This window comes from Chanos chanos, chromosome 10 (genome assembly GCF_902362185.1).
Source record: "Chanos chanos chromosome 10, fChaCha1.1, whole genome shotgun sequence".
NCBI lineage: Eukaryota > Metazoa > Chordata > Actinopteri > Gonorynchiformes > Chanidae > Chanos > Chanos chanos.
In genome coordinates, this window is record NC_044504.1 from 38,850,604 (window position 1) to 38,877,167 (window position 26,564).

Here is a 26,564-nt window from a genome sequence, read left to right on the forward strand (position 1 = left end):
ACAATCTTAAAAGAAAAAAAAACAAAATAACAACGCACAATAACGTAAAAAAGGAATTCCTCAGACATTTTGAGAAATCCAGCATTTAAGTGAATGTTCTCTAAACAAGGATCATTTCAAAGATAATATGAACATACTGATCGCATAGGTGGTTATTCATTCATAATATCTAAATATTGGTCCATTCAAGTGAACTTGATAAAAACATGCCTGGCGACTCCACTAAAACTCTGTCATGCTGTGACAGTCCTTTTTCCTTCATAGTGTGTGTGTGTGTTTGTGTGTGTGTGTGTGTGTGTGCGTGTGTGTGCGTGTGCGTGTGCGCGCGCATGCGTGCGTGTGTGTGTACATTTGCAGGAGAGAACATACAGTATGTGAAGGATAAAATCCACTGCTTTGGAATCTACAATAGTCTCTGAACATTAAAGTTTGAAGAACTGGGTAGTAGAAATTCTGACGAAATGATTTGCACTCCCACTATATATTACTTTCTTGCGATGTTGTATCTGCCTCTTCAGCTCAGCATGACATTTGACTGATTTTGACAGAATGTGCAATTTAATATTTACATTTCAGTTGAAAATGGCTTCTTTTGAGACAAAACTGAATACGTACCAACTGGTGTTCTTGCTGTGACAAAATCTGTCTTCTTACTTGGTTTTCCCTGTCCTGCACGATTAATAGCAGATACTCTGAAAGTGTATTCCAGACCTTCAATGATGCCAGCACAGGGGTATTCAGTTGTGCGAACAACTGAATCATTGGCTTTGACCCAAAGCAAACTGTTCCTCTCTTTACGTTCAATGTAATATCCAGTAATAGGACTTCCACCATCGGACTCTGGCTTGTCCCAAGCCACAAACATACAGTCCTTGTTTATTTTGGTGATGCGACAATTCAGAGGTTCTCCAGGAACATCTGCAGTAAATGAGATGATTATATACTCAAAAAATCTTTTATAAAAATGTGATACAATAAAGTATTTTTCTCATTATGTTTTGATCTTACCAAATGGGAATTTAGCAACCATCCTCTCAGATGTGAGCGGGTCAGAAATACCAAAACGGTTCTCAGCACGGGCGCGGAAGATATACTCTTTTCCAGGAATAAGCTTTCCAAGCCGGCATCCAGTCTTACCACAGCTTGAGAGAGCACTGACCCAGTCACCTCTGCTTACATCACATTTCTCAACCACATAGTTGGTGATTTTACTTCCACCGTCTTCAAGTGGTTTATTCCAGGAGAGTGTGCAGGCATCAGAGTCTATGTCACTGATCTCAAAGGGTGGCTCAGGTGGGCCAGGGATATCTGAAACAGGATGTGTTGTTTAAAATCTTAATAAGTTTAGAAAGTTTTCAGAAAGACTTAGTAAAAGGCTTAGTTAAAGGTGTACATTTCAAAACGAGACTTACCTTTAATTATTATTTTCATAGTCTGTTCCACTTTAGCTGAGCTGTTCTCTGCAACAAGGCTGTATTGGCCACTGTCTGCTCGTGAGACATCTTTGATGATGAGCACACACACATTCTGGGATTTGTGCACAGCAAGACGACTAGAGGGGACAACATTATCATCTCCACGCTTCCACTGGCAGGAAGGTGCTGGCTTTCCAGAAACAAGGGCTTCCACCCTAAGTTTAGCCCCTGCCTTTGCAGAGACAGTCTCTGGCATAATGATCTTGGGCTCCACTGTAAGAATACAACAAAGAAGTTTTTAAGTGAGATAATGGAACAGAAATGAGTATCATAGTTCAAACAAATGCACACTTAATTTGCAACTTACACATTTGTTCTTTGATCTCAAATGCATCTCTAGTTTCAGTGGGTAGACTGCATCCCATGGCATTTCTTGCTGCCACTCGGAATCGGTATTTCCTTCCCTCCTTTAGACCAACAACAGATATACTTAAATCTTTAACAACTGTATATGGTGTCCATTCTTCCTTCTTTTCTTCGACTTCTTCCTCTGCAGGAGGAGGTGCAGGCACTGGCTCAGCTGCTACTTCTGCAGCAGTTTCAGTATCACCCTCCACTGGTTCCTTGGGTGGTTTGGGTGCAGGGAGCAAAAGGTAGTCAATTACATAACCATCAATCTTAGCTCCTCCATCCCTCATAGGTTTCACCCAGCCTATTGTTGCACTGTTTTTAGTTATCTCCAAAACATCGACTTTCTGGGGTGGGTCTGGTTTGCCTAAAGAAAGAAGAAATAGAATGTTAGGATAAACTTGTATTTATTACCATAAACAGTACTAAAATTTTGCAAACTAGCATTACTCACTGACAGGATCCGATGCCAGATAGGACCTTGGAGAAACTTTTGGAACTCCAGGGCCATACTCATTCACAGCTGTGACTCTGAAATAATATTCTGTGCCTGGGGACAGATTGCTGACTTTAACCGTTGTCTTGTCCACATTGGCATTGACTGTTGCCCAAGTTTTGCGATCAATCTCACGCTTTTCAACGATGTAGTGAGTGACTTCACTGCCACCATCTAATTCAGGTGGAGACCATGTCAGATTGCAGGACATCACTGTGATGTCACTTGCGTCTAGGCCGATCACAGGCCCAGGGGTATCTGTTTAAACATATTAAACATTATTAATAAAATTGTAACATAATGAAAATGAGAAACACTGGTATGGAATAAAATGATTGGGTTTAACAACTAATTGCTTTTAAACTTACCAAGTACTTTGACATTGACAAAGACTGCCTTTTCTCCTGCTGCGCTGGACACTGTCAGAGAATATTTGCCAGAGTCCTCTCTGGTGGTTTCAGAGATAACAAGGAATGTCATTGTGTCAATGAGATCCACCTGACCTTTTCTGACAACATTATCAATTCCCATTCGTCTCCATAATACTTTAGGTGCAGGTCTTCCCCTGATAGTTGCACAGAGCCTGATTGGACATCCAGCTCTAACAGTAAGACCCTTTTTCAGGTTGGCATCCAGGTCAATTTCAGGAGCCTCTGTTGGTGTAAAAAATATAGAAGTTAATGTAGGTTAATAGAGTTGTTAGTGAGTTTGTATGATTCTGTCTAACGTAAAGGCACAAAGATGTGGAACAGCAAAAGTACCACACATAAAAAGTTATAAATTTTTGTTCTTTCTTCTGATGTCTTACCGAGGATATCCCTGGGTGTAACAGCTCCTTCAAGATTTGCAGGCTGACTAATACCAATCTGATTTTGTGCAGAAACGCGAAACTCATATTCAAGTTTTTCATCCAAACTTGTTACTGTAAATTCTGTAGCAATCAGCTGCGCGGCAACGTTGCACCTCTTCCAACCCTCATCTGACTTTTTGCTTACAGCCTTGGGTCTGACTTCCACAACATATCCAATGAGTGGAGCACCACCATCGTATGCAGGTTTTTCCCAGCCAAGCGTAACTGATGTCTTTGAGCTGTCGGTAACCTTCAAGTTTACAGGAGGACCAGGAGGCTCTGCAAAATGAAAAAGCAGAAATTAGAATGGAATATTCAAATTGGCAGAACTATTTCTAACTTTGGATCATACAATCATGTAGTTTTCAGAAGTTCAACATACCAACAGGATCTCTAGCAGTGAGCGGCCTTGATGGCTTGCTTGGTTCACCGATGCCAATCTCATTCACAGCTTTGACGCGGAATTGGTACTCATGATTTGGCAACAAGCCAGTGACAGTCATATGTGCGCTAGGAATTTGATCTTTTGTAACTGGGGCCCATCTGACGGCATATTCTTCTTTTTTCTCAAGAATGTAACCAGTGATGGGTTTCCCACCATCATTCTCTGGAGAAGACCATGCGACTGTCATCTCTGTTCTGGCAATTTTGGTTACTTCGGGAGCATCTGGAGCACCAGGTATACTAAACTGAGTTCGAGCAATAATAGATTCAGTTTCTACACCAGGACCAGCCCCCATTTTGTTTTCTGCTCTCACTCTGAATATGTATTCATTTCCTTCCACAAGGCGAGTTATATTTGCAGAGTTGGTTATCACCGCTGAAGAGTGGATTGACCAGACCATCCTCTTTGTCTCACATTTTTCAATAATATAGTTATAAATCTCACATCCACCATCATCCTCTGGTGGTTCCCATGTCAATTTGCATCGGTCCACTGAAATACCTGACACTTTGAGTTCTCTAATTGGACCAGGTTTATCAAGGACATTAACAGCCGCAGAAGCAGTGCAGGTTCCTGCGCTGTTTGTAGCAGTGATGATATATTTCCCGGTGTCTCCACGTTTGGAGTTTGTTAGGAGGAATTTAGAGAAGTTGGTGCCAGTTTCAATCTGAGCTCTAGGGCTCTTGCTGATATCCTCTGTGTCACCCTCTTTAGTCCACTTGACATCTGGCTGTGGTTTTCCTTTCATATCAGCTTCAATGGCAATTGAATCTCCAGCTTTAACCAAAATAACCCCAGTCATTTTGACTTTGAGCTCAGGTTCTACGATCTCTTCTTTTACAAGAACTTCAGGTGTTGTCACCCAGTTACTCTCTCCTGCCTCATTCTTTGTTTGTACTCTAAACTGATATAGTTGGTTTTCAATACACCTGTCTGCCATAAAGAATGTTTCCTTAATTGCACCTTTGTGAAGTCTTTCCCATTCTTCCGCCTCTTTAGGTTTCTTTTCAATATGATATGCAAGGTTACGGCTACCACCATCATACTCTGGCTTCTTCCATTTGAGGAAGACAAAATTCTTTCCAATTTCAATAATTTGTAGGTTCTCTGGTTCGCCAGGTTTTTCAATAGGATCAACAGCAAGAACTGGTGTTTTTGTTTCAGTTGATGGTCCTACACCGCATTTGTTCTCTGCACTCACACGGAAGAAATACTCACAATTTTCCACCAGTGGAGCTTTGATAAGCCGTTTTGTGCAGTCAGATGAGACAACTGTCCAACCTCTCTGACTAGGCTGACGACACTCAATTACATAATTCGTGATTTCAGAGCCACCATTATCCTCTGGGTTCTCCCAGGACACCATGCAAGAGTCCTTAGTTGCATAGGCAACTTTCAAATTCTGGCAAGCTCCTGGAATATCAAGTACATTGACTATAATCGTAGCTTGTGCTTGACCACTGCTGTTTTTAGCCTGAATTGCATACTTTCCATAATCTCCTCTCACAGCTTCCTGGATGACAAGCTCAACCAGAGGGAATGTGTTGTTCATTTCTGTGCGTTTGTCCCTGCTTAAAACTCTTGCATCTTTAGTCCAGGTTATTTCAGGATCAGGTCTACCTTTAACACGAGTCACAAGACTGATGATCTGTCCTGCCCTGACCGTCAGACTGTCACGGCATGCAACATCAACGGTGACTTCAGGTGGAATAAGAATATCCTTGGCAAGAACTGTTTCTTGGAGTTCTCTTGGTTCACTGTCTCCAACCTTATTTGAAGCTCTGACACGGAACCTATATTCTGTACCTTCAGCAAGTCCTGGTACTCTGAAAGCACATGGTTTTATTGGGTCTTTATTAATTCTTTCCCATTGAGCAGAACCTGATCTCTGGATTTCAACAACATAGCCTATAATAGGGCTGCCACCATCTCTGGTGGGCTTGGACCACACCAAATCAGCATATGACTTGCTCCAGTCCTTCAGTTTTAGGTTACCTGGAGGTCCTGGGCGACCTAATGGACGTGTGGCTTTTACTGGATCTGACACTGGTGAGGGCTCACTTATACCTGCAATGTTCTCAGCAAAGATTCTGAATTCATAACTGTTCCCCTCAAACAGACCAGATGCTCTGTATCTTACATCCAAGACCGGTGTCTTATTCACACGAATCCATTTACCAGTCATCTCCCTGCGTTCTACAATGTAGCCACTGACTGGACTGCCACCATCAGTGTCTGGCACGGTCCATTCTACTGTTACAGCATTTTCAGTTATATCAGAACATACTGGCTGACCAGGTGGACCAGGTGGATCAAACATATGTTTTGCAATAGTTGGTGGACTTTCCAGGGGAGCTCCTATGCCAATTTTATTTTCTGCACGGATCCGTACAATATATTCACGACCTTTTTCCAAGCGAGGAATTTTTGCTTTCATGCTTGTGCTTCCAGAGCTTACAACATGCCAGGGCTCCCAAGGCTTCTTGACATCCTTCTTCTCAACAATATAGCTTGTCACAGGCGTCCCACCATCATCTTTTGGCGGGCGCCAGCTGATAACCATGTGATCAGGAGCAACCTCCAGGATGTTAGCAGGACCAATTGGAGGTCCTGGGACATCCAGCACAGTTACATGCAGAGCAACTGTCTTACTGCCAGCAGGGTTTGATACAGTGAGAATGTACTCTCCACTGTCGGTTCTGGCACATTCACTAATGGTGAGTGCCGTTGAAGTTCCCTCAGTGTCAATCTTGTATTTGCCTTCCGTCTGCAATTCATTACCATCGCTCAACCACTTGGCAGTAGGAGTTGGAATACCCTTCATGATTGCTGGAAGTGTAATTGTACTTCCAGCTTTTGTAATTAGACCCTCAATAAGTTTCACATCCACTTCAATAGATGGGGGCACTGGAAAGGACAGAAATTTAAAATTATGAAACACATTTGTATTTATTACAATTAGACATTATCACATTATAAGTTACAGTGCACTTACAAGTCTTTTCCTGACATGTCACTGGAACACTAGTATCTGGCCGGCTCACACCAATGGCATTTTGTGCTTTCACGCGGAATCTGTACGTCTTTCCCTCTTCGAGTCCAGTAACATGACTTTGAGGATTGCTGACAGTCTTGAATGTAACCCAATCTGTGGCTCCTTCCTCTTGATATTCAACAATGAATCCAGTGATTTCACTTCCACCTGTGCGATCAGGCCACTCCCACTGAAGCCAGACTTCAGTTTTGTCTGCATCTACATGATGCAAATTCTTAGGTGGACCAGGTGGGTCTGAAAATAATGAAACAAATATGCAAAATGAATACCAATTGATTATGAGTGATATTTTCAAACATTTTCACAGGTTTATGAATGATATTTTTACATATTCTGTGTCATGTTGCACTCACAGAGAGGATCAATTGCTTTGATAGGCTTGATGGTTTCAATGTATGCACTTCTGCCAAACTGATTTTCAGCTGCAACACGGAAGAGGTACTGGATACCCTCCATTAGATAAAGAGCCATCAGACTGAGCTTTTTGGAGGATGCACAGACTGGCACCCATTTTTCAGCAGCAACATCTTTCTTTTCCACAACATAATGTGAAATGACGGCTCCACCATCATCCTCAGGTGCTTTCCAAGTAAGGTAGGCTGATTCACTTGTGATCTCAGAGATGGTTAGATCCCGTGGAGGCCCAGGTTTATCTGGGGAACACAAAAAAAATTTAGTTAAAGTTAAATGGTTATGCATTTATAACAGTACTCAAACCATTGCCCTTGCTTTGGTAACTGAGAGTCATTTACAGTTATACATACCCAAGACAAGCACTGTGCAAGTGGCTGTTTTTGATCCAGCAGCATTTTCAACAGTAATAGTATAGTTTCCACAGTCAGCACGTGTGCACTTTTTAATATGCAATTTGCTTCCTGTTGTAGTGACTTCAACAATAATATGAGAAGGAACCTCTCCATCATTCTTTTTCCAAGATACTGCAGGAATGGGCATGCCCTTAATGACAGCACTGAGGGTGATGTCTGTTCCTATCATGGCTAGATGGTCACGAGCCATATTGGCATCCAGCAGCAACTCTGGGGCCTCTGTGGATGAACATAAAAAAAAACATTCATTGTAACAAACACCAGCAACAGATACTATCTTAAAACGTGTAAGCAAAGTTTTGACAAATTACCAAGTCTTTCGTGCACTTTGACAGGTTCCCTAACATAGGCTGGTTCAGATTTGCCAGCAGCATTCACAGCCATGATCCTGAAACGGAACTCTTCACCATCTGGTAGGTTTGTCACAACAAATTTTGTGTCTGGGCATGACTCAGGAGTCTCATTTGCATGGATCCATTCAATGGCACCTGGTTTCTGATACTCCACAAGGTAGCCAAAGATTTTTCCTTTGCCATCATGGCGAGGTACTCTCCACGCCAGACTTACTGAATCCTTGGTTTTGTCCACTGCCTCTGGCAGCACAGGTGGGCTTGGAAGTACTGTAATGACAAAAATTCCATCAGTAAGCTAAACTAATACAAACAACAAAAACCCAAACTTTGTTCAAAAGTGAAAGCCGACCTTTATGAGGTGTCTGACTTACCAATTGGATCCTTGGCAAGAATTGGTTTTGATGGTGGACTGGGGTCACCAATGCCAAGTTCATTCTCTGCCATCACACGGAACTCATATTCACAGCCTTCCATGAGGTCCGTGACCCTAAACTGAGTATTGGGGTAAATATGGTCTCTGGTTGCCCGAGACCATCTCTTAGCTGAGGGTTCTTTCTTTTCCAAAATGTAGTTAGTAATAGGCTTGCCACCATCACGAGGTCTGTTCCAAATCACAAGAGCTGAGTCATGATAGACATCCCTCACAACAGGCTGCTCTGGTGCCTCTGGCACTCCTGAAAAAGATCAAATTGAAAATTGAAGGACACGGCAAATCAACACATTAAATGATAAAAGTTTTTAATTGGAGAGCCATTTCATACTGAATAGATCTTTAGCCTTCATCTCCTCGGATTCCAGTGGGTCACTAATGCCATACATATTCTCAGCACAGATTCTCATGATGTACTCTCTGCCCTCCACCAGCTTAGGGACTTTGCAGGTGGTCTTTGTTGAGGCAGAGGTGACAGTGGTCCATATATCCCTGTTTGTGTCTCTCTTCTCAATTATATAGTTAGAAATTTCGCTTCCACCATCATCAAGAGGAGGCTTCCAAGAGATAACCATGTGATCTCGATGAACTTCTTCAAAGATAACTGGACCCACAGGAGGAAGAGGACGGTCTGAAAAAGATAAAACATGGCATTGTGAGGCCTTGTGTCCTGTTTGATGTGTTGATCATGTGCTTTTGCGGGATATAACATTAGAAATTTCAGAAACTTACCAACAACAGTAACATTGCAAATGCCTTTGCGAGACCCTGTGCAGTTCTCAACTGTCACACAGTATCTACCACTGTGTCCACGCTGAGCTTTGATGATGCCCAGACACATTGTTGTCAGTGTATTTTTAAATTTGACATGGTTGTCCGCTTTTAGGTCTTCATCATCCCTTGTCCAAACTACAGATGGAGCAGGTTTTCCTGTGTACCGACCTTGCAGGGCAAAACTCTCACCAACACGAACAATGACTTTGTCACGGAAGTCAAGTTCAATGGTTGGAGGCTCTGAAAAGGATATAAAATATTTTTCATTTATGACTCATTATTCTAACCAATAAACAAAATTATGCTGTGGAATACAATAGCTTTTCTTACCAAGTTCATCTCTGCATGTAATTGGTTTAGTGCAGAAGGACGGCTTGCTTTGTCCAATTTCATTCACCGCACTCACACGGAATTCATAGGTGTCTCCTTCTCTCAGACCATCATAAGTGAATCGTCTCTCCATCAGCTTTTCTTTTGTCAGTCTGACAAATTTATCCTTGCCAATCATACGTGCTTCCAAAACGTAGGATGTTACTTCTGATCCACCATCATATTTGGGTGGTTTCCATGTTACACTAATGAAGTCTTTAGTGACTGCTGTGACCTCCAGATCCTCAGGGCGTTCAGGAACAGCTGGTTAAAGTTAGTGAGAAGGTAGTTAGAGTCTGTATGGGCATATTATTTAAAATGTATTCAATAAATGCTCAAGGGATAGACAGACACACAGCATATACAGTAAATTACACAATGCATCAATAAACCAACACTGAATAAAGTCCAGAATCAACTTACTGACTGGATCCCTGATGGTAATTTCACTCGTGGTTTGAAGGAATGGACCAATTCCAATTGCATTTTCTGCTGCAACCCTAAAGAAATAGGATTTTCCTAAAACCAAATTATGGACGATTGCACTATGTCTGCTGAGGGTGTAGGAAGCTGTGGTCCAAGCTTTGCGCTCAGCTTCGCGTTTCTCAATAACGTAGTTAGTAATGGCAGAACCACCATCATCATCAGGGAAGAACCAGTTCAACTTGCATGAGTCAGTACTGAGGTTCTCTGTGGTGAAAGGTGCACCAACTGGGCCAGGGACATCTAGTGAACGAAAAAAAAACAAACATAAAAAAAGAGTGAAAATAAAAAAAGAGAAAAAAAATATATAATGCTTTTCACATTTCCTGCTAGGTGCATTTTCTAGCGTTAAACTTTGCATACTTACCCAGTACATCAACAATGATGGATTTCTTCACTTCCCCTCCCTCATTTTTGGCAGTCAGAGTGTAAACCCCTTGTTGTTTTCTAGTGCACTGCTTGATAACCAATGAGGAACTGATCGATGTGGTCTCGACAGCGGCCTCCGCTGGCACAGCAGCATCATTTCGACCCCATGTAATCTGGGGTGCAGGCTGGCCTGACACATAGGCCAGGATGCGAATAACACCTCCAGCATGGACTACCATCCTCTCTTTCACAGAGACATCCAGCTCAAGCACTGGAGGAACTGCAGCATAAAAAAAAATAGTTACTTGATCAACATCCGTTGCCAGTGTAGGGGTAGGCATTGGGAATGTATAATCAAACTGATCAAAATCCTTGCACAGAGTGATCAAAATCTGCTACGTATGAAGACTCACCTATTCTGTCCTTGACTTCAATAACTTCATCAACTTCTCCAGGCTCACTGAGACCAGCAGCGTTGAATGCTAGAACTCTAAATCTGTAAAGTCCTTTTTCCTTCAGTCCAGAAACCACAAATTTGGTTCCTCTTATTTCTTTGTCTTTTGCCTGTAAGGAAAAAAATGATGTACTAAATGATCCTGTCAATAATTGATCCTGTAACTGACTGTTGATTGTACATTTGTACATCTTAGAACATTTGGACATGCATACCTTTATCCATGCTTCTGTTCCCTCCTCTTTATATTCAACATAGTATCCCTGGATCTTTGATCCACCATCTTTTAGTGGAGGAATCCATTCCAAGTCAACAGTGGACTTGGTCCAGTCAGTAACTTTGGGTGTAGGAGGTGAAGGAGGTGCTACAGGAAAAGGTATGTTTAAGTTTTATATTGTATTTTTTTGAGCGAGTTCCTTAAAATTGTATTTGTACACTGATTTTACAGTAGAAACTGTCACAAAGTAGCTTCACAGAATGCTAAGTCTGACAACCCCAGTTCACAAGCCTGAGGTGACAGAACCAACAAAAACTTCCTCAGATGGAAATACCTACTTTCAGTCACTTTAAACTTACCAATGGGATCTCTTGCAAATGTAGGGTCTGTTGGCACACTTGGAGGCCCACATCCTGCTGCATTAATTGCAGTCACACGGAATAGATACTCAGAACCCTCAATAAGACCAGTTACATTGTAGGACACACCAAGTGGCATTGGTTTAATGGGGTCACGAGTGACTCTGCTCCAGCGTTTGGATGTGGTCTCTTTCCGTTCAAGCCAGTAGCCTGTTATTGGAGTTCCACCATCTGTGTCTGGCTCCTCCCAGTTCACAGTCATGGAGTCAAGTGTAATACTTGACAGTGTTGGTTTTTCACATTGGCCAGGGACAGCTTAAAAGACAAAAAATGGTAGTTACATTCAGATAATCTCAGATGCAAATCACAGATGTTTACTATACCAAATGAACAATTTTGAAAGAGAGAGTGCTTTAATGTAATAATTGTGGCTTTGTAATTTTTTAAAAGTACTTACTGAAAACATCTCTGGCTGTCTCTGGTTCACTGTCAAGAGGATCACCAACTCCATATTTGTTCTGAGCCCTGATACGGAACACATATTCATGGCCTCGCATCAGACCTTCAATGGTATAGATGCGTTCTTTGGGCTCATTAGTGACAGGGATCCATGTCTTCCTATTCGCTACACGTCTTTCAATGACATAGTTAGTGACCTTTGAGCCACCATCATCTTTAGGAGGAAGCCATGACAAGGTGATTTGTTCAGCATGAATCTCTTCAAATTTGATTGGTGCAGAGGGTGGCCCAGGTCGTCCTAACAATGAAAAGAAATTATGCTTCATTAGGAAAAGAAGTCGAGTCAATCAAAGACATTTTGGAGAGCACCTGATATTCTGCATAAAGATATTGTGAGCCGGGCAACAAATTTACCAAGAACATTAAGTCTCATTTCCTTGGAGGCCTTGCCCAAGCTGTTGGTTGCGGTGATAGTATAGAGAGCAGTGTCTGAGCGTTTGCCCTGTTGAATCAGCAAGGTGCAGCTATCATCAGACACAATTTTGTTGACATGTTCATCATACACCACATCAACCTTATCATCAGCCTTGTGTGGTGGAGCCTTCTGCCAGGTCAAGGTTGGGAATGGACATCCTTTTATTTTAGCCACAATGCTTATATCAGTTCCTTGCTCAACTTCCATAAACTCTTCCAGCTCAATAGAAGGTGCCCCTAAAAAAAGAAAACCACAAGGGTTATTTATACATTCTCTCAGGAACTCTTAGAGCATCTTAAGATATTAGATATCACTGTCTTTTACACACTTGTCTGGTCCTTCACAATAATCGGCCCTGCAGTTGAAGAGGGTCTGCTTGCACCAACTTCATTTACTGCTTTGACACGGAATTCATATTCTGCACCCTCAATAAGATCCTCCACTTTGAAACTGGTACTTTCAATATCACGCCTGTTGCACTGTCTCCAGGACTCCTTCTGAGTTCCACTTGCATCCCACCAGAGACGCTCAACAATATAGTGAGTTACAGGAGCTCCACCATCATTCCTTGGTGGCTTCCATGTCAGTGTCACTGTGCCCTTAGAGACATCAATGATTTTGACTCTAGTGGGAGGATCAGGGGGATCTGCAAAATTAAGACACTGACATTAATCACCACATTTCTCGTTCTTGATCATACATGTTATACTTGTTTTAAAAATAACAGTAAGTATAAGTTTATATTTACGGATTGGATCTCTGGCCCTAGTTCTCTGAATGGTTTCAATGTGGGGTCCCATGCCAAAGCGATTTTCTGCCCGAATTCTGAACAGGTAGTCTTGTCCCTCAATGAGGTCAGGCACAACAAAGGACTGACTGGCACAGGCTGGGTTGACCTTGGTCCAGGCCTTTCCTTCAACAGTTTTCTTCTCAATGAAGTAACTCTTGATTCTCTCTCCACCATCATTATCTGGAGGCTTCCATGTAAGTCTGCATGTGCCTCGTGTAATATCTGTGACTTTGAGATCTTTAGGAGGTCCTGGAAGGTCTGAACATAAGATTTGGAACACTCTAAGTTAGAGTATAGATCAATATATGCTCAGTTTCACTTGTCCCAAATTCAAATACTTAATGCATTTAATCAAGTTTTGTTTACTTCACTTACCAAGCACATTTACCCTGACTTTAACTACTTTTGTTCCAGCTGTGTTTGTAGCAGTGATGATGTAGCGTCCACTATGGTTGAGCTTACTCTCAGGGATTGTTACTACTGATGTGTTATCTGTAGAGTGAATCTGTGAAATTAAAGCAAATAGGTGTGAATATATGTTTTGTGCATTTTGTAAGTTTCTGCTTTGCATTAGCACACATATTATACCTCTGAGTCTACTGGAAGATTATGACGTTCATTCTTCTTCTCTGTTGGGGCAGTTCCATCAAATTCCCATGTGACCTTTGGAATAGGTCTACCTGTGATGCTGGCTGGAATTTTGATTTCTGATCCAGCACGACAGGACAGAAGCTCATGTGCGCTGACGTCCACAGTTATAACTGGTTCCTCTGTACAATTCAAAGCAAAATATAATGAGTCTTAAACGTTAAGAAATTTATATCTCCATGAAATACTTTATGGAATATTGGACACATACACCTTACCCAAAATCTCTTGTACAATGATGTCTGCTGTCCTTGGACTTGGTTCAGACTCTCCAGCGGCATTGACAGCAATAACTCTAAACTTGCATTTCTTATTTTCTGGGAGATTTGTCACAGTGTACGAATTGTTGAGAATCAACTTGTCTGGCTGATTCACTCTCCTCCATTCTAGACTTCCCTCCTCTTGAACCTCCACAATGTAACCCTTGATGGGGCTTCCACCATCTTTCTCAGGTGGTTGCCAAGAAAGAGAGACAGAACTCTGGGTTTTGTCTGTTACTTCAGGGCTTGATGGTGGACTTGGTGGGTCTGAAAAACAATATCAATGTGGCTTAAGAACTTTACAGATTGTTATTTTGTAAACAAGTTCTAATGACTTCAGTATAAACAAATCCTACTTACTTCTCGGATCAACAGCAAACACACACTCGGTTGCCTCGCTTGGGGGCCCAACTCCAGCAGCATTAACAGCCATCACACGGAACTGGTACTCAGTACCCTCAATGAGGTGGAGAATGTTGTATTCAAGGCCCTTTACGGCTGGCTTTGTGACAGGAGCTCTGTTAACACGACTCCAGTAAACAGCACCCCTCTCCCTCTTTTCAAGCCAGTACCCTTGAATTGTGGCACCGCCATTGTCCAGTGGAGGTTCCCAGGTTACCAACATGGAAGACCGTGTGTGTCCAATAATCCTTGGTTTTTGTGGTGGACCAGGAAGACCATATGGATCCTTGAGGACAAACCTTCTCTGATTCACAGCCATCACTGATTCCATACTTGTTCTCAGCTTTAATTTGGAACTGGTAGGTGCCATAGGTCCTCCAGCTTGTACACCTAAAAGATACAGTTTGACAACATGAGTGATCAGCAAAGTCTTGTTGTAACTGAACTGTGCAGTGGTCCTTTTTAAAGCAAAGTATTGTATTTGTAAAGCAAACTAACTCCATATCGTCTGTCGATGATGCAGCATGTCAGCTGCTCCCAGTCAGACTTCTTCTTGCTAGCATCCCTCTTCTCAATTATGTAGTTTGTTAATTCAACTTCCACCGTTGTCCTCTGGAGCATCCCAAGTGAGATAGCAGGATTCAGCTTTGATATCAGACACCACAATATTTCTTGGTGGTGAGGGACGATCTGTAGAAACAATGAGATGTTTCAGAAAAAGCAATAAAAATAAGTCAACATTAACTTGACATTAACTTTACTCAGGAGCCCCACCTAAAATGTCTACTCTGATGTTGTGATAAGCTGTTCCAAGACGATTTGTAGCTGTCAGTTTATACAAGCCTGTATCTTGTCTGACAGTCTCTGGGACACCTATCTTTGTTCTAATTGTTGTTCTGTTGATCTCCTCTGTTTCAAGTGTCATTGTCTCTGTTGGTTTATCAATAACCTACTACCATTTTTAGACACACTCAATTGTTGGCAATGGGAGACCGACAACTTCAGCAGGGATTTCAATGGCTGCTCCCTTTTTGACAATAATGGCATCACTCTTGAAATGCTTCAAAATGGTCACAGTTGGGGCAACTGAGGAAAAAAGAAACAGTGTGAGACTGATTTTTTCAGATAAACAAACAAAGAGTGAATCAGATTTGCAGTGCCATTAAATATTCAGGTAAGCACAATTTGGAGTGTGAAGCATACCCTCATCATCCTGGATAAGAACATTTATTGGCTTTGATGGTTCACCATCTCCAACTTCATTGACAGCCTTCACTCTGAAGTCATACAGGTGATTCTCAGACAAATTCTCCAGCGTAATGAAGAGATCTTTGCAGATTTGACGGTTAGCAGTCTCAAACTCAGAGCCGTCCTTGCCTCATTTTCTCAAACATAATAACCTCTGATTGGACTGCCTCCATCACTACGAGGGGGCTGCCAAGCAAGAGTTATGGTTGTCTTTGAACGGTCAGTGTAATGCAGCTTCTCTGGAGCAGATGGAACTCCTAGAATTTAAAAAGAGAAGTAAGTGGCTTTTGATCATCCATTAGTGTGTATAGAAAAACAGAACATTTGAAACAGTTCTTCTCACCTTTTGGATCCTACAGCAAGAATAGGGACCAGATCCACAGGGGCACCAAGGCCATATTTGTTCCTTGCCACTACACGGAACATATATTCCTCTCCATCAAGCAGACCGACAATGTCACACTTGCATGCAGCAGTCTCCAAAGGCTGTCTGTATATATGCATCTTAGCATCTTTCCTCTCAACAACATAGCCCATGATGTCACTTCCACCATTATCAAGGGGATCACTCCAGCTTAGTGAGATCATCTTCTTGGTGACATGGACTGCTTTGAGATCAACCACAGGCCCTGGCACATCTGATGTTCAACAGAGAGTACCACAAAAAAAAAGTAAGACAAGAAAAAGTGCATGTTTGCATATAACAGTCTGCATGGGGGAATAAAGATAATAGGGTATAGCAATGATTAATGAGTTAATAAATGGTAGGACTTACCCATTACGTCCACTCTGACACAAGCAGATTTGGTTCCACTGGAATTTGTGCCAGTGATCTCGTATTTGCCGTAATCAGTTCTGAGCACATGCTTGATGCTCAGAGTGCTATTCTTTCCAACTGTTTCAATGACAACACGCTCCTTGTCAGGTTCAGCATCATCCTTGGTCCATTTCACCTCAGGTTGAGGTCTACCAATGACATATGCTGGCAAGCGTAGAGTTTCTCCAGCTCTGATTATGACTCCATTCCTCACAGACACATCAAACTCAGCTCCTGGGGCCTCTGCATAACATGTGCAAATATAAAATATTACTTGCATGAGGCAAAAATATACTATCAAGTGGATGTCAACATTACCGTTGGGAAGTAATGCAGGATTTAATACCTTGTGGCTCCTTTGCTTGAACAGGTTCGGTCATGCCAGGGGCTCCATGGCCTGCATCATTGACAGCTATCACACGAATAATGTAGTCTCCTCCTTCAGTAAGTCCACTCACAGTAAACTTACGTTCCTTGCATCTTCCCTCTGTGCAGCGGACCCAGTCCTTTTCACCAACTACCATTCGCTCAACATGGTACCCAAGAATGTCGCCACCACCATTGTACAATGGAGGGTCCCATGCAATGTCGATACTTGTATTCATAGTATCAACAATCCTTGGTGTAGGTGGACCAGGAGGCACTAGTAAAGTAATCATAGTTTTAAATTATGAGATCAATAATGTAATGTAAAATTTATTTAAAATATATGTACTGTATATCATTAAGACTTACAGATAGGATCATGGGCAAGCTGTGGATCAGTTGGCACGCTGAATTCCCCAGGGCCAGCAAGATTCTCAGCACAGACTCTGAAGACATAGGTCAGACCCTCCATGAGTCCCTCAGCCTTGGTACTTAATGAGTTGAGAAGATTGCGGTTCACTCTGGTCCAGTGCTTGCTGTTAATTTCACGTCTTTCAATCCAGTAACCCAAGATGGGACTGCCATTATCCTTAGGCTCATGCCAAGTCAGGGCAACACTATTGGCTGTGACCTCTCCAATTCTTGGCATGTTGGGAGCATCAGGTGGATCTTAAATAAGAAATAAATATAGCATTACAATTTTGCAAGTATTTAAACAAGAACAACTCTATAGATATCTACAGATCAAAATTTTACCAAATTGATTTTTGGCAACAATGGGCTCTGAATAGCATGGGGGTCCACATCCACACTTGTTTTCAGCAGTGACTCTGAAAATGTACTCTTTTCCTTCAATGAGTTTTGTCACAGGGTAGTCATATCCCTTATGGGTAGAGGTCACAGTGATCCAACCAATTTCATCAGTTGTGTTGTCTTTCTTCTCAAGTATGTAGTTCACAATCTCACTGCCACCATCATCAAGGGGTGGTTCCCATTTGCATGTGACAGAATTATTCCTGATATCCTCAAATCCAAAGTTCACAGGTGGCCCAGGCTTATCTGGGGGTAACACAAAGAAATTCATTGGTATTGACATGATTTCCAACAGGTGGCATATAGAGATTAACAGGAGACACAGTCTTACCAAGAACATTGACTTCACATGATGCTGTTGCAACACCATGGGCATTCTCGACTTGGATAGTGAACTGCCCATGATCATCTCTGATAGCATCACGCACCATTATTGCAGTTTCACCCCTCTTGCTCTGGTCGAATGAAAGACGGTCTGGTAGTGGTGGATGGAACACCTCTTCAGGCTCAGGCTGAACAGTCTTCACCTTCTTCTTCTTTTTTATAACTGGCTCTGGCTTTTTCTTGACCACCTGCTTGACATTTTCACCATTTCTAAGCCATGTTACAGTGGGATATGGTGACCCAGAGATGTAGGCATCCAATCTGATCTCATCGCCTTTCTTGATGACAAGGCCGGACTGTACACGTGCGTGAAGAGAGACTTTTGGTGGATCTGAAATGGAATGAAATGTACAAAAGTTACGTTTACTTGTACCAACCAAATATTACTTGGTGTTGTTTCTTTAACATTTCAGAATAGTTCATTGAGGGGCTATTAAATTGTCAAAAGGTATATTACCGACAGGATCAGCTGCCTTGATTAGTGGAGTGCTGCGGGATGGGTCACTCTGGCCAGCAACATTCTCTGCACGCACTCGGAACTGATATTCTTTGCCCTCAGTCAGGCCAGTTACAGTGTAAGAGAAACCAGGCACCAGTGATGGGACACATTGTTCAAATCTGTCACCATCTTTTTCTATCTTTTCAATAATGTATCCTGTGATTGGACAGCCACCATCATATGCTGGTGCTTTCCAAGTAACAGTCACAGACGTGGAAGTAGGATTCTGGCCCTCAACGTCTATTGGTGGATCAGGGCGCTCTGAAATACAGGAAAGAATTTTATTAAAGTCACTCAGGTCAGTTTCTGTTTTCATGTAATTGGCCACAGATTACAAATTGCACTTACGCTTCTGTTCCTCTGTGATCACAGGGTTTCGCAGATCAAGGTATTCACCACACCCAACTTTGTTGACAGCTTTCACTCTGAAGTAATACTCAGCATTAAGCATAAGATTCTTGACTACAAAGCTCTGCACATTCTCCCTAGACATCACAGCCATGAATGTTTTCATTGTAGCTTCTCTGCGTTCCAGAACGTAATGGAGGATTGGGGTGCCACCATCATTTTCTGGAGGCTCCCATGAGATCTTGCAGGAGCTTTTGGTCACTTCACTTGCAGAAATATCCTTACACTGTCCAGGCAGACCTGTTGACACAATTCAAATCATGAGTCAAGTCAGCTGATTTGTTATTTAAATTTTGGTTGCTGTCTTAATCAGGAACTTTTCTTTTTCCAAGACAGTTGAAAAAAAGGTTTTAACAAAGAAAACAAAGGCCAGAGATAGAATAGTCAGTACCTATTACTTTAACGTTGACTGTTCCAGTGACTGAGCCCAAGCTGTTCTCCAGGGTGACTGTGTACACACCAGCATCAGCATGAGCAGATTTGTGAATCTCCAGATGAACAGTGTTAAGTTCACAAGTCAGGGTGAGTCTGTCATCAGCCTTGAGTTCTGTTTCATCTTTTTTCCATACTGCTGATGGTTTAGGAATTGCTCTATATGGGATTTTCAGATGCATTCTTTCACCCTCAACGATCACAACATCTTGAGTCTGCAGATCAATAGTGGGCTCACCTTAAGATTTCAGAAAAAACATATATTAGTTGACAAGACATATTCACACATATCAAAGTGATAATCAATCTATTTAATGGACACTTACAGTCAGGATCTTTGGCAAAGACTTTGTCAGAAATGTCTGAGGGATCACTGACTCCAATGGCATTTATGGCACGGACCCTCAGAACATATTGTTTCTCTGGAATGATGCCCTCCTCAGCCCTGAAACGGAGCTCTTTGACTGGACGGGAGTTAATTCTCATCCACTTTTCAGCTCCAGCCTCAGACAACTCAACATGGTAGCCAGTGACAGGACTTCCTCCATTCTTCTCTGGAGCTTTCCATGTAATATTGATATGCTCCCTACTTGCATCAATTATTTTCAGCTCAATGGGAGGAGAGGGTGGACCTTAAAAGGAATCATTGAATTGCATGCTTTTATTTGTGACAGTCCAGCATAAAATAATGGGTTGAAAATATTAAGACATGGCACCACATAATATGTAGTGCCAAATAACAAATAACATACTTGTAGGATCCTCAATGGTTATGATCTCTGTGGGTTCACTTGGTTGTCCAACTCCAGCCTCATTCTCAGCTCTGACTTGAAATTGTACCTCAGTGCCCTCATCCACATCAGTCACTCTGTACTTGCATTCAGGTCCTGATGTCTTTCCAGATTTCACCCAACGTGTTCCTACTTTTTCTTTCTTTTCAATAACATATCTATGAAAAAAGAGTAGACAAAAATATACTCATTTTCATATGATGGTATACATGTAAATGTCTCTCAGTCTTCAATAACAAAAGAACCAAACCACACATACTTTGTAATGGGTCTTCCACCATCACTCTTGGGAGGCTCCCATTTTAAGTCAACATGCCTCTTGGACACTTCAACAATAGTCAGTGCATAGGGGGGTCCAGGAGTAGCTAGAAAAGGGAGACAGGGTAAAATGTAATATGGCTAACATTTCTGGTATGTGAAAATAGAAATAAAATATATTCAAATGCTGGAAACATGTTCAAACATGAACATGTAAGTTTCTTACTGAAGGTATCTTTAGCCAGAACTGAGTCTTCTAGTTCGCAGAATTCACTGACACCAGCTGCATTCTCAGCTGCCACACGAAATACGTAGAGAGAACCCTCATTGAGTGGAGTGACTGTGTACTTGGTCTCCTTCACTGTGGTGTCTACAGCCTGCCAAGTCCTACGCCTCACATCTCTCTTTTCCACAACATAGTTAGTGATTGGAGATCCACCATCATTGTCTGGTTCAGTCCACTTTAGATCACAATTTATCTTGGTAACATTAACCACCTCGAGCCAACGTGGGGGTGATGGAGGATCTATTGGATCAAAAAAAAAATTAGGTAAATTATATTTTAAAATATGTTTTAATCAACATATTATTAACAGGAACCATGGTCATCAGAGGATGAAACAACTGCTTGAGAAAGAGGTACTCACAGAGTCTCTCCTTGCAGATGACAGGGTCGCTGGGATCGCTGGGCTCACTTTCTCCAGCGATGTTCACTGCCTTCACTCTGAAGGAGTACTCCTGCTTTTCCATCAGTCCCTTCAGTAAATGCTCTGTCGTGGGTACATCGTCTGCTACACGGACCCATTCCTCAGTTCCAGTCTTAAGTAGCTCAATAATATAGGAATCAATCTTGGCACCACCATCATGCTCAGGTCTTGTCCACTGCAAGAAGGCAGATGTCTTGGCAATATCCTTAATAAATGGTTTACCAGGGGCCCATGGTGGATCTGGAGGAACAAGCATTAATTTGTTTGTTTTATTATTTTTATTATTATTTGATCTATTTTCTGATAAATTATGTTTTTGTCCTAACGCACAAACAGTATCCCTATCTGTCTCTGATATTATTTAATCCGCAACATACCAATTGGATCCTTGACTAAGACTGGGTCTGTCTCGACACTTGGTTTTCCAGGTCCAGCAAGGTTCTCAGCTAAAACACGGAACCTGTACTTCTTCTTGGTGGGCAGACCTTTGACCCTGATTGAAGAAAGAATATCATTTGTGTTTGCCTAAACCAATGAAGTCATAGAGCACTGAAGCCTTAGTTTCACTCTCAGGAACCTACCTGAATGTGGTGTCCTTAATTGGAAGCTTATTACAGCGGATCCATTTGTCAGTTTCTGGATCAAATCTCTCAACCCAATAGCCAGTTATAGGACTACCACCATCCTCATCTGGCTCATACCATGTCAAGGTTACAGCATCTTTTGCAATATCAGAAGGCTGAACTCTAGTTGGAGCACCAGGAGGATCTGTAAAACAGAAACATGATAATATGTAACATGATAAAATAGCAGTTACAAGTTTATGGTATTTTAAAAAGCATATGTCAGAATTAAAAATGTAATTAAAGTGATGCATATTTACCAAATGAATACTTGGCATAAATTGGCACATGTTCTGCAGGCACACCAATGCCATACTGGTTCTCAGCAGATACCCTGAATATATACTCCTTCATGGGGGTCAATTTGTGTGCTTTAAAAGTACTGTGTTTAATCGTAGAGGATAGTTTTTGCCACTCCTCTTTGTCTGTGGGTCTCATTTCTACAATGTAGTTGGTCACTGGTGAGCCTCCATCATCTCTGGGTGCATTCCAGTCTAGACGGCAGGTTTCATTGGTGATTTCAGAGATGTCAAAAGCAGCTGGAGGGCCAGGCTTATCTGTTGGGTGCATTGCAAAGACATCTATGTTATGCATGTTAATGGAATTATTACCTCATTGGTTGAAGTATGATTAAGTAATATATCTACTTAATTATTCTTTAAAACTGGCAATCCATGAAAATATATATATATATATATATATATATATATATATATAAACTGTCTAAAAAGGATGAAAATGCAAATGAGGTATACCAAGAATATTGACATCAACAGTTGCAGTAGCACGGCCACTGGAGTTGACTGCCTCAATGATGTACGTAGCTGTATCTGATCTTGTTGTTTTGGCTATCACCAGTGTAGAATGACCAGGCTTTGTATCAATGGTAATCCTGTCATCAGGCCTGAGAATAAGATCAGCCTTTGTCCATTTTACTTTAGGCTCTGGTTTTCCAAGCACATCAGCTGGAAGTTCAATTTTTGTACCAGCTTTAGCAGTCAAGCCAGCCAGCAGTTTCACATCCAGCTGAATCTCAGGAGGTTCTGTAAAATCAAATGGACAATCAGTAAGTTTACGATTAAGAAAAAAAAATTGTAAATAGCCAGGAAAATGCATAAGAGAATGTTACCTTTAGGATCTATAGCCTGGATCTCATCAGTGGCCTTGCATGGTGTACTTGCACCCAGCCTGTTCATAGCTCTCACACGGTAGGCATACCACTGTCCCTCAGTGAGACCAGTGACCTGGTACCTGCAGTTGACACATACATTTAAATTTCTAGTCTGTATGTTTGATACTGGCAACATGAACTTTCATACAGCTTTGAGATACCCAAAATGTGTTACAGCAGTGCCACAGCAGGCCTAAAATCCTTAACAAATCAAATATATCATCAAGGATATTTGAAAAATATCTGGATGAACATCACTACTTACTTAAGCTCAGGAACAGGGTCTCCACAGGCCTCCCATTTGTCAGTGCCCCGAGCACACTTATCAACAATATAACCTTTAATGGCAGCACCACCATCATACTTGGGAGGTTCCCACATCAGGAAGATACCCTTAGCTGACTTATCTCTCCATTTCAGGTTCTCAGGTGGGTCTGGAACAGCTGCACGGCAAAAATATCCCCACATTATCTAAATACATATCCATCTATGCCTCATAGTTTCCTATTGTTGAACACACTGCAAACATTGTTTTTATTGTTGGAATAACTTACTTGCTGGTGAGGACACATTTACTGGCTCATCAATGTATGCTGGTTCACCTGGACCACATTTATTGCAGGCAGAAACACTAAACAAATATTCCTTGCCCTCAATGACATCGGTAACTGTGAATTCCAGGTCTTGGACTCCTGACATGACCTGAAAAAAGCATTTATATAATTAATGCCTGTTGAAAATAAAAAAATAATTATTGTGTGTCATAAAAAAGCATAGCACTAACCTTGACCCAGGTTTTACGCGATACTTCTCTCTTTTCAATATTGTAACCTGTTACAGGGCTTCCTCCATCATGCTCTGGTGCCTCCCACATGAGATGCACATGACGCCTAGTGACTTCTGCAACTTTGAAGTCTTTGGGTGCACTTGGACAGGCTAAATAAGTAGAAGAGGATATACACATATTTAATTGCAACCTTGAAGTGATCTAAAATAAGGCAATAATGTACTTTATCCTATGTCACAAACAAGTTACACACCGATGACATTGACTTCAATGTCTCCTGATACTGTAGTCACATCATTCTCCAAATGCAACGTGTATGTGCCTTTGTCTGGACGGACACTTGGGGCAATGACTAGCTCTGTATAGGTAGCCCTAGTAGTCATAGACACCCGATCACCAGCAGTAAGCTCCTTATCACCAAAAGTCCACTTGGCTTTTGGCACTGGATATCCAGTAATAGGGATGCGAATTGTAAGAGGATGAGGGACAATGACCTCCAGGGCATCTTTGAATCCACTCAGGTCCATTGTGGGTGCACCTAAAAGAATCAAAAATGAGTAATTATAAATATACAGATATCAGAGTAGGAAAACACTTTTTTTATTTATTTAGAGGACTCACAATGTGGATCATCTGCCAAAAGAGGCCCAATCTTCTCGGCTGGATCTGAAACTCCAGCTGCATTTTCAGCAAGCACTCTGTAGTGATACTTCTGTCCAAACTTCAGTCCAGACACCTTCATTACAGAAACAAGCATTATAATTATTCTTTTATTAAAATGGGAAACCAAAAAACATCCACAACAACATGCCACGTTAATATGTACCAACACTGAAGTCTGAGAGCTACTGAAATACCTTGTAGTAAAGGTCTGGGCAGAGTCTGGCATTGCATCTTAGCCACTTGTCTGTGCCATCTTCACATCTCTCAATGATGTAACCCGTGATCATACTGCCTCCATTGCTGAGGGGGGTCTCCCATGACAGCTGAACAGATTCTTTGGTCTGATTTGTGTAGGTGAAGTTCAGAGGTGGGCTTGGCCTCTCTGTAACACAGATACATGTTACTGAATGCATGTTCTCAAGTTGTGTCTACAGGTATGGCATAGCCTACAGTTATAGTACAGCCTACCATATCCTTTTATTTAAAAAAACAATTGTTGCTGTTTGTTTTTGTTCTTTTATCCCTTACTAACCTATAGGATCCATTATTTTCACTGCATCAGTAGCAGCACTCGGCTTGCCAATTCCTGCCTTATTTTCTGCTCTGACACGGAAGATGTATTCTTTGTTTTCAACAACATCATTGAGAGTGGCTGTACGATCTTCTGGTTTGGTTATCATGGCCGCCTCCCACCTCACAGAGGTCCTGTCACGGAGCTCAATGATGTAGGATGTGATCTCAGAGCCTCCATCAGACAATGGGGGCTCCCAAGAGACAGTGGCACCAAACCTATTTACAACTCCAACCATGACATTCTGAGGTGCATCAGGAACATCTTGAACAAAATAGAGGAAATACTGCATAAGAATTTATTATATATGTATAATTCTCATTTTCTCTCCATTTATAAATCTTCAAGTTAAAAAAAATGCAACTTGAAGATTGCTTTTCTCATCCTCATTGTTCAAGACTTAAGTCAAAGAAGTACTCACCAAATTTATTTTTGGCTTGAACAGGAGTATCAGTTGTGACAATTGCTCCATTGCCAACTCTGTTGCGAGCACAAACTCGGAAGAGGTACATATTGTCTCTCTGCAATCCACTAACGCAGTACTCGGGAGAATCTGCACGGTCTGTGGCCAGGGTCCAGGTTTTGCGCTTAACGTCACGCCTCTCCACAACGTAAGCCAAGATCTTGCTGCCACCATCATTTTCAGGCTCGTCCCAGGCGAGACTCACCTCACCATCAGCAGTATCAATAACCCTCAGGTTCTTCACAGGGCCAGGTACATCTAAATGTATAGTGTTATTGTAACCGTTGTTAATATATAGCTGTAACTAAAGCATAAAATTAAGAATTTTTGTGCTGCCAACTCACCAATAACGTCCAAATTGATGAAGGCCTCTCCCTGTCCATGTTTGTTCTTAATGACGATCTTGTATCTGCCCTGGTCAGACTTCTTTGGATCCTTAAGCCTGTACTCTGTCCTGTCTACGGATGTGTCAATGTTCTGCACTGGCAGGCTGGTACTTTCAAAGAACCATGCTGCTTCCGCACGGGGATAAGCATCATAAGGAACAGTCATGACAAAAGGTTTGCCAGCATCCGTTACAAGATTTTGATCTGTAGTCTTGATCTTTGGCACAGCTGTGGGAAAAGAGGCACAACTTCATAAGGAGTGTTCTTTTTATTTGGAGGAAAACATAAATGTCAATGCTGATTTTAAAATACCTGCTAGTTCCAGCTTGGCTCTTGCATCTTTGTCTTTGGCAACAACTCTGTACTCGCCCTGATCACGAGGTCTGATCTCACATACTTGAAGGCGGTGAACCTTTCCCTCACTTATCATCTGGTACTTGTCTCCCTGGACAATGATCATGTTGTTCCTCATCCATTTGACCTCAACTCTGTCCTTATTCAGCTCAACCTCGAAGACAACATCTGACTCTGGAGGCTCAAATACATCTGTAGGTGGTCTGACAATCTCAACTGGGGTCTCTGGAAAATAGCAAGAAGAGTAAATGTTTATACCAAATGATACAGCAATTAGTGACTATACGCATGCATGAACTGTTTCATTTAGATGCTGACATTTTTCGGTCCTTACCCTCAACAAAGAGGCGGGCCCTGGATCTCCTGTCTTCCACTCCACAGGCATATTCACATTCATCATCCGGTCTGCACTCCTTAATACGGAGTATGCAAGTCTTGCCATCTTTCTCCATGTGATATCTACAAGTTTTTGAATGTCAGTAAAT

The 26,564-nt window shown here is 41.8% G+C and overlaps 1 protein-coding gene across 1 annotated transcript in view; it reads right to left on the reverse strand.

The window, feature by feature from the left end:
- Positions 1-26,564, reverse strand: part of ttn.1 (titin, tandem duplicate 1) — a 137,423-nt gene that overhangs the window by 48,474 nt on the left and 62,385 nt on the right. The window contains 67 exon segments of the mRNA XM_030787649.1: positions 616-918; positions 1,009-1,308; positions 1,413-1,688; positions 1,783-2,190; positions 2,278-2,577; positions 2,688-2,972; positions 3,128-3,448; positions 3,552-6,521; positions 6,610-6,903; positions 7,023-7,322; positions 7,434-7,715; positions 7,808-8,116; positions 8,221-8,523; positions 8,611-8,910; positions 9,012-9,293; positions 9,384-9,686; positions 9,846-10,148; positions 10,273-10,554; positions 10,688-10,838; positions 10,944-11,092; positions 11,305-11,619; positions 11,762-12,061; positions 12,178-12,474; positions 12,567-12,884; positions 12,987-13,286; positions 13,404-13,533; positions 13,617-13,798; positions 13,895-14,203; positions 14,297-14,633; positions 14,635-14,712; positions 14,714-14,728; positions 14,837-14,932; positions 14,934-15,028; positions 15,113-15,424; positions 15,542-15,725; positions 15,728-15,843; positions 15,930-15,939; positions 15,941-16,224; positions 16,362-16,646; positions 16,750-17,046; positions 17,139-17,438; positions 17,526-17,828; positions 17,914-18,297; positions 18,424-18,726; positions 18,814-19,113; positions 19,265-19,543; positions 19,632-19,937; positions 20,058-20,254; positions 20,356-20,461; positions 20,581-20,880; positions 21,002-21,301; positions 21,439-21,554; positions 21,643-21,829; positions 21,945-22,241; positions 22,440-22,727; positions 22,814-22,935; positions 23,121-23,298; positions 23,410-23,557; positions 23,640-23,791; positions 23,896-24,180; positions 24,264-24,378; positions 24,500-24,687; positions 24,838-25,140; positions 25,298-25,597; positions 25,684-25,953; positions 26,038-26,304; positions 26,414-26,538. Coding sequence (XP_030643509.1) covers positions 616-918; positions 1,009-1,308; positions 1,413-1,688; positions 1,783-2,190; positions 2,278-2,577; positions 2,688-2,972; positions 3,128-3,448; positions 3,552-6,521; positions 6,610-6,903; positions 7,023-7,322; positions 7,434-7,715; positions 7,808-8,116; positions 8,221-8,523; positions 8,611-8,910; positions 9,012-9,293; positions 9,384-9,686; positions 9,846-10,148; positions 10,273-10,554; positions 10,688-10,838; positions 10,944-11,092; positions 11,305-11,619; positions 11,762-12,061; positions 12,178-12,474; positions 12,567-12,884; positions 12,987-13,286; positions 13,404-13,533; positions 13,617-13,798; positions 13,895-14,203; positions 14,297-14,633; positions 14,635-14,712; positions 14,714-14,728; positions 14,837-14,932; positions 14,934-15,028; positions 15,113-15,424; positions 15,542-15,725; positions 15,728-15,843; positions 15,930-15,939; positions 15,941-16,224; positions 16,362-16,646; positions 16,750-17,046; positions 17,139-17,438; positions 17,526-17,828; positions 17,914-18,297; positions 18,424-18,726; positions 18,814-19,113; positions 19,265-19,543; positions 19,632-19,937; positions 20,058-20,254; positions 20,356-20,461; positions 20,581-20,880; positions 21,002-21,301; positions 21,439-21,554; positions 21,643-21,829; positions 21,945-22,241; positions 22,440-22,727; positions 22,814-22,935; positions 23,121-23,298; positions 23,410-23,557; positions 23,640-23,791; positions 23,896-24,180; positions 24,264-24,378; positions 24,500-24,687; positions 24,838-25,140; positions 25,298-25,597; positions 25,684-25,953; positions 26,038-26,304; positions 26,414-26,538 — 19,100 coding nt within the window.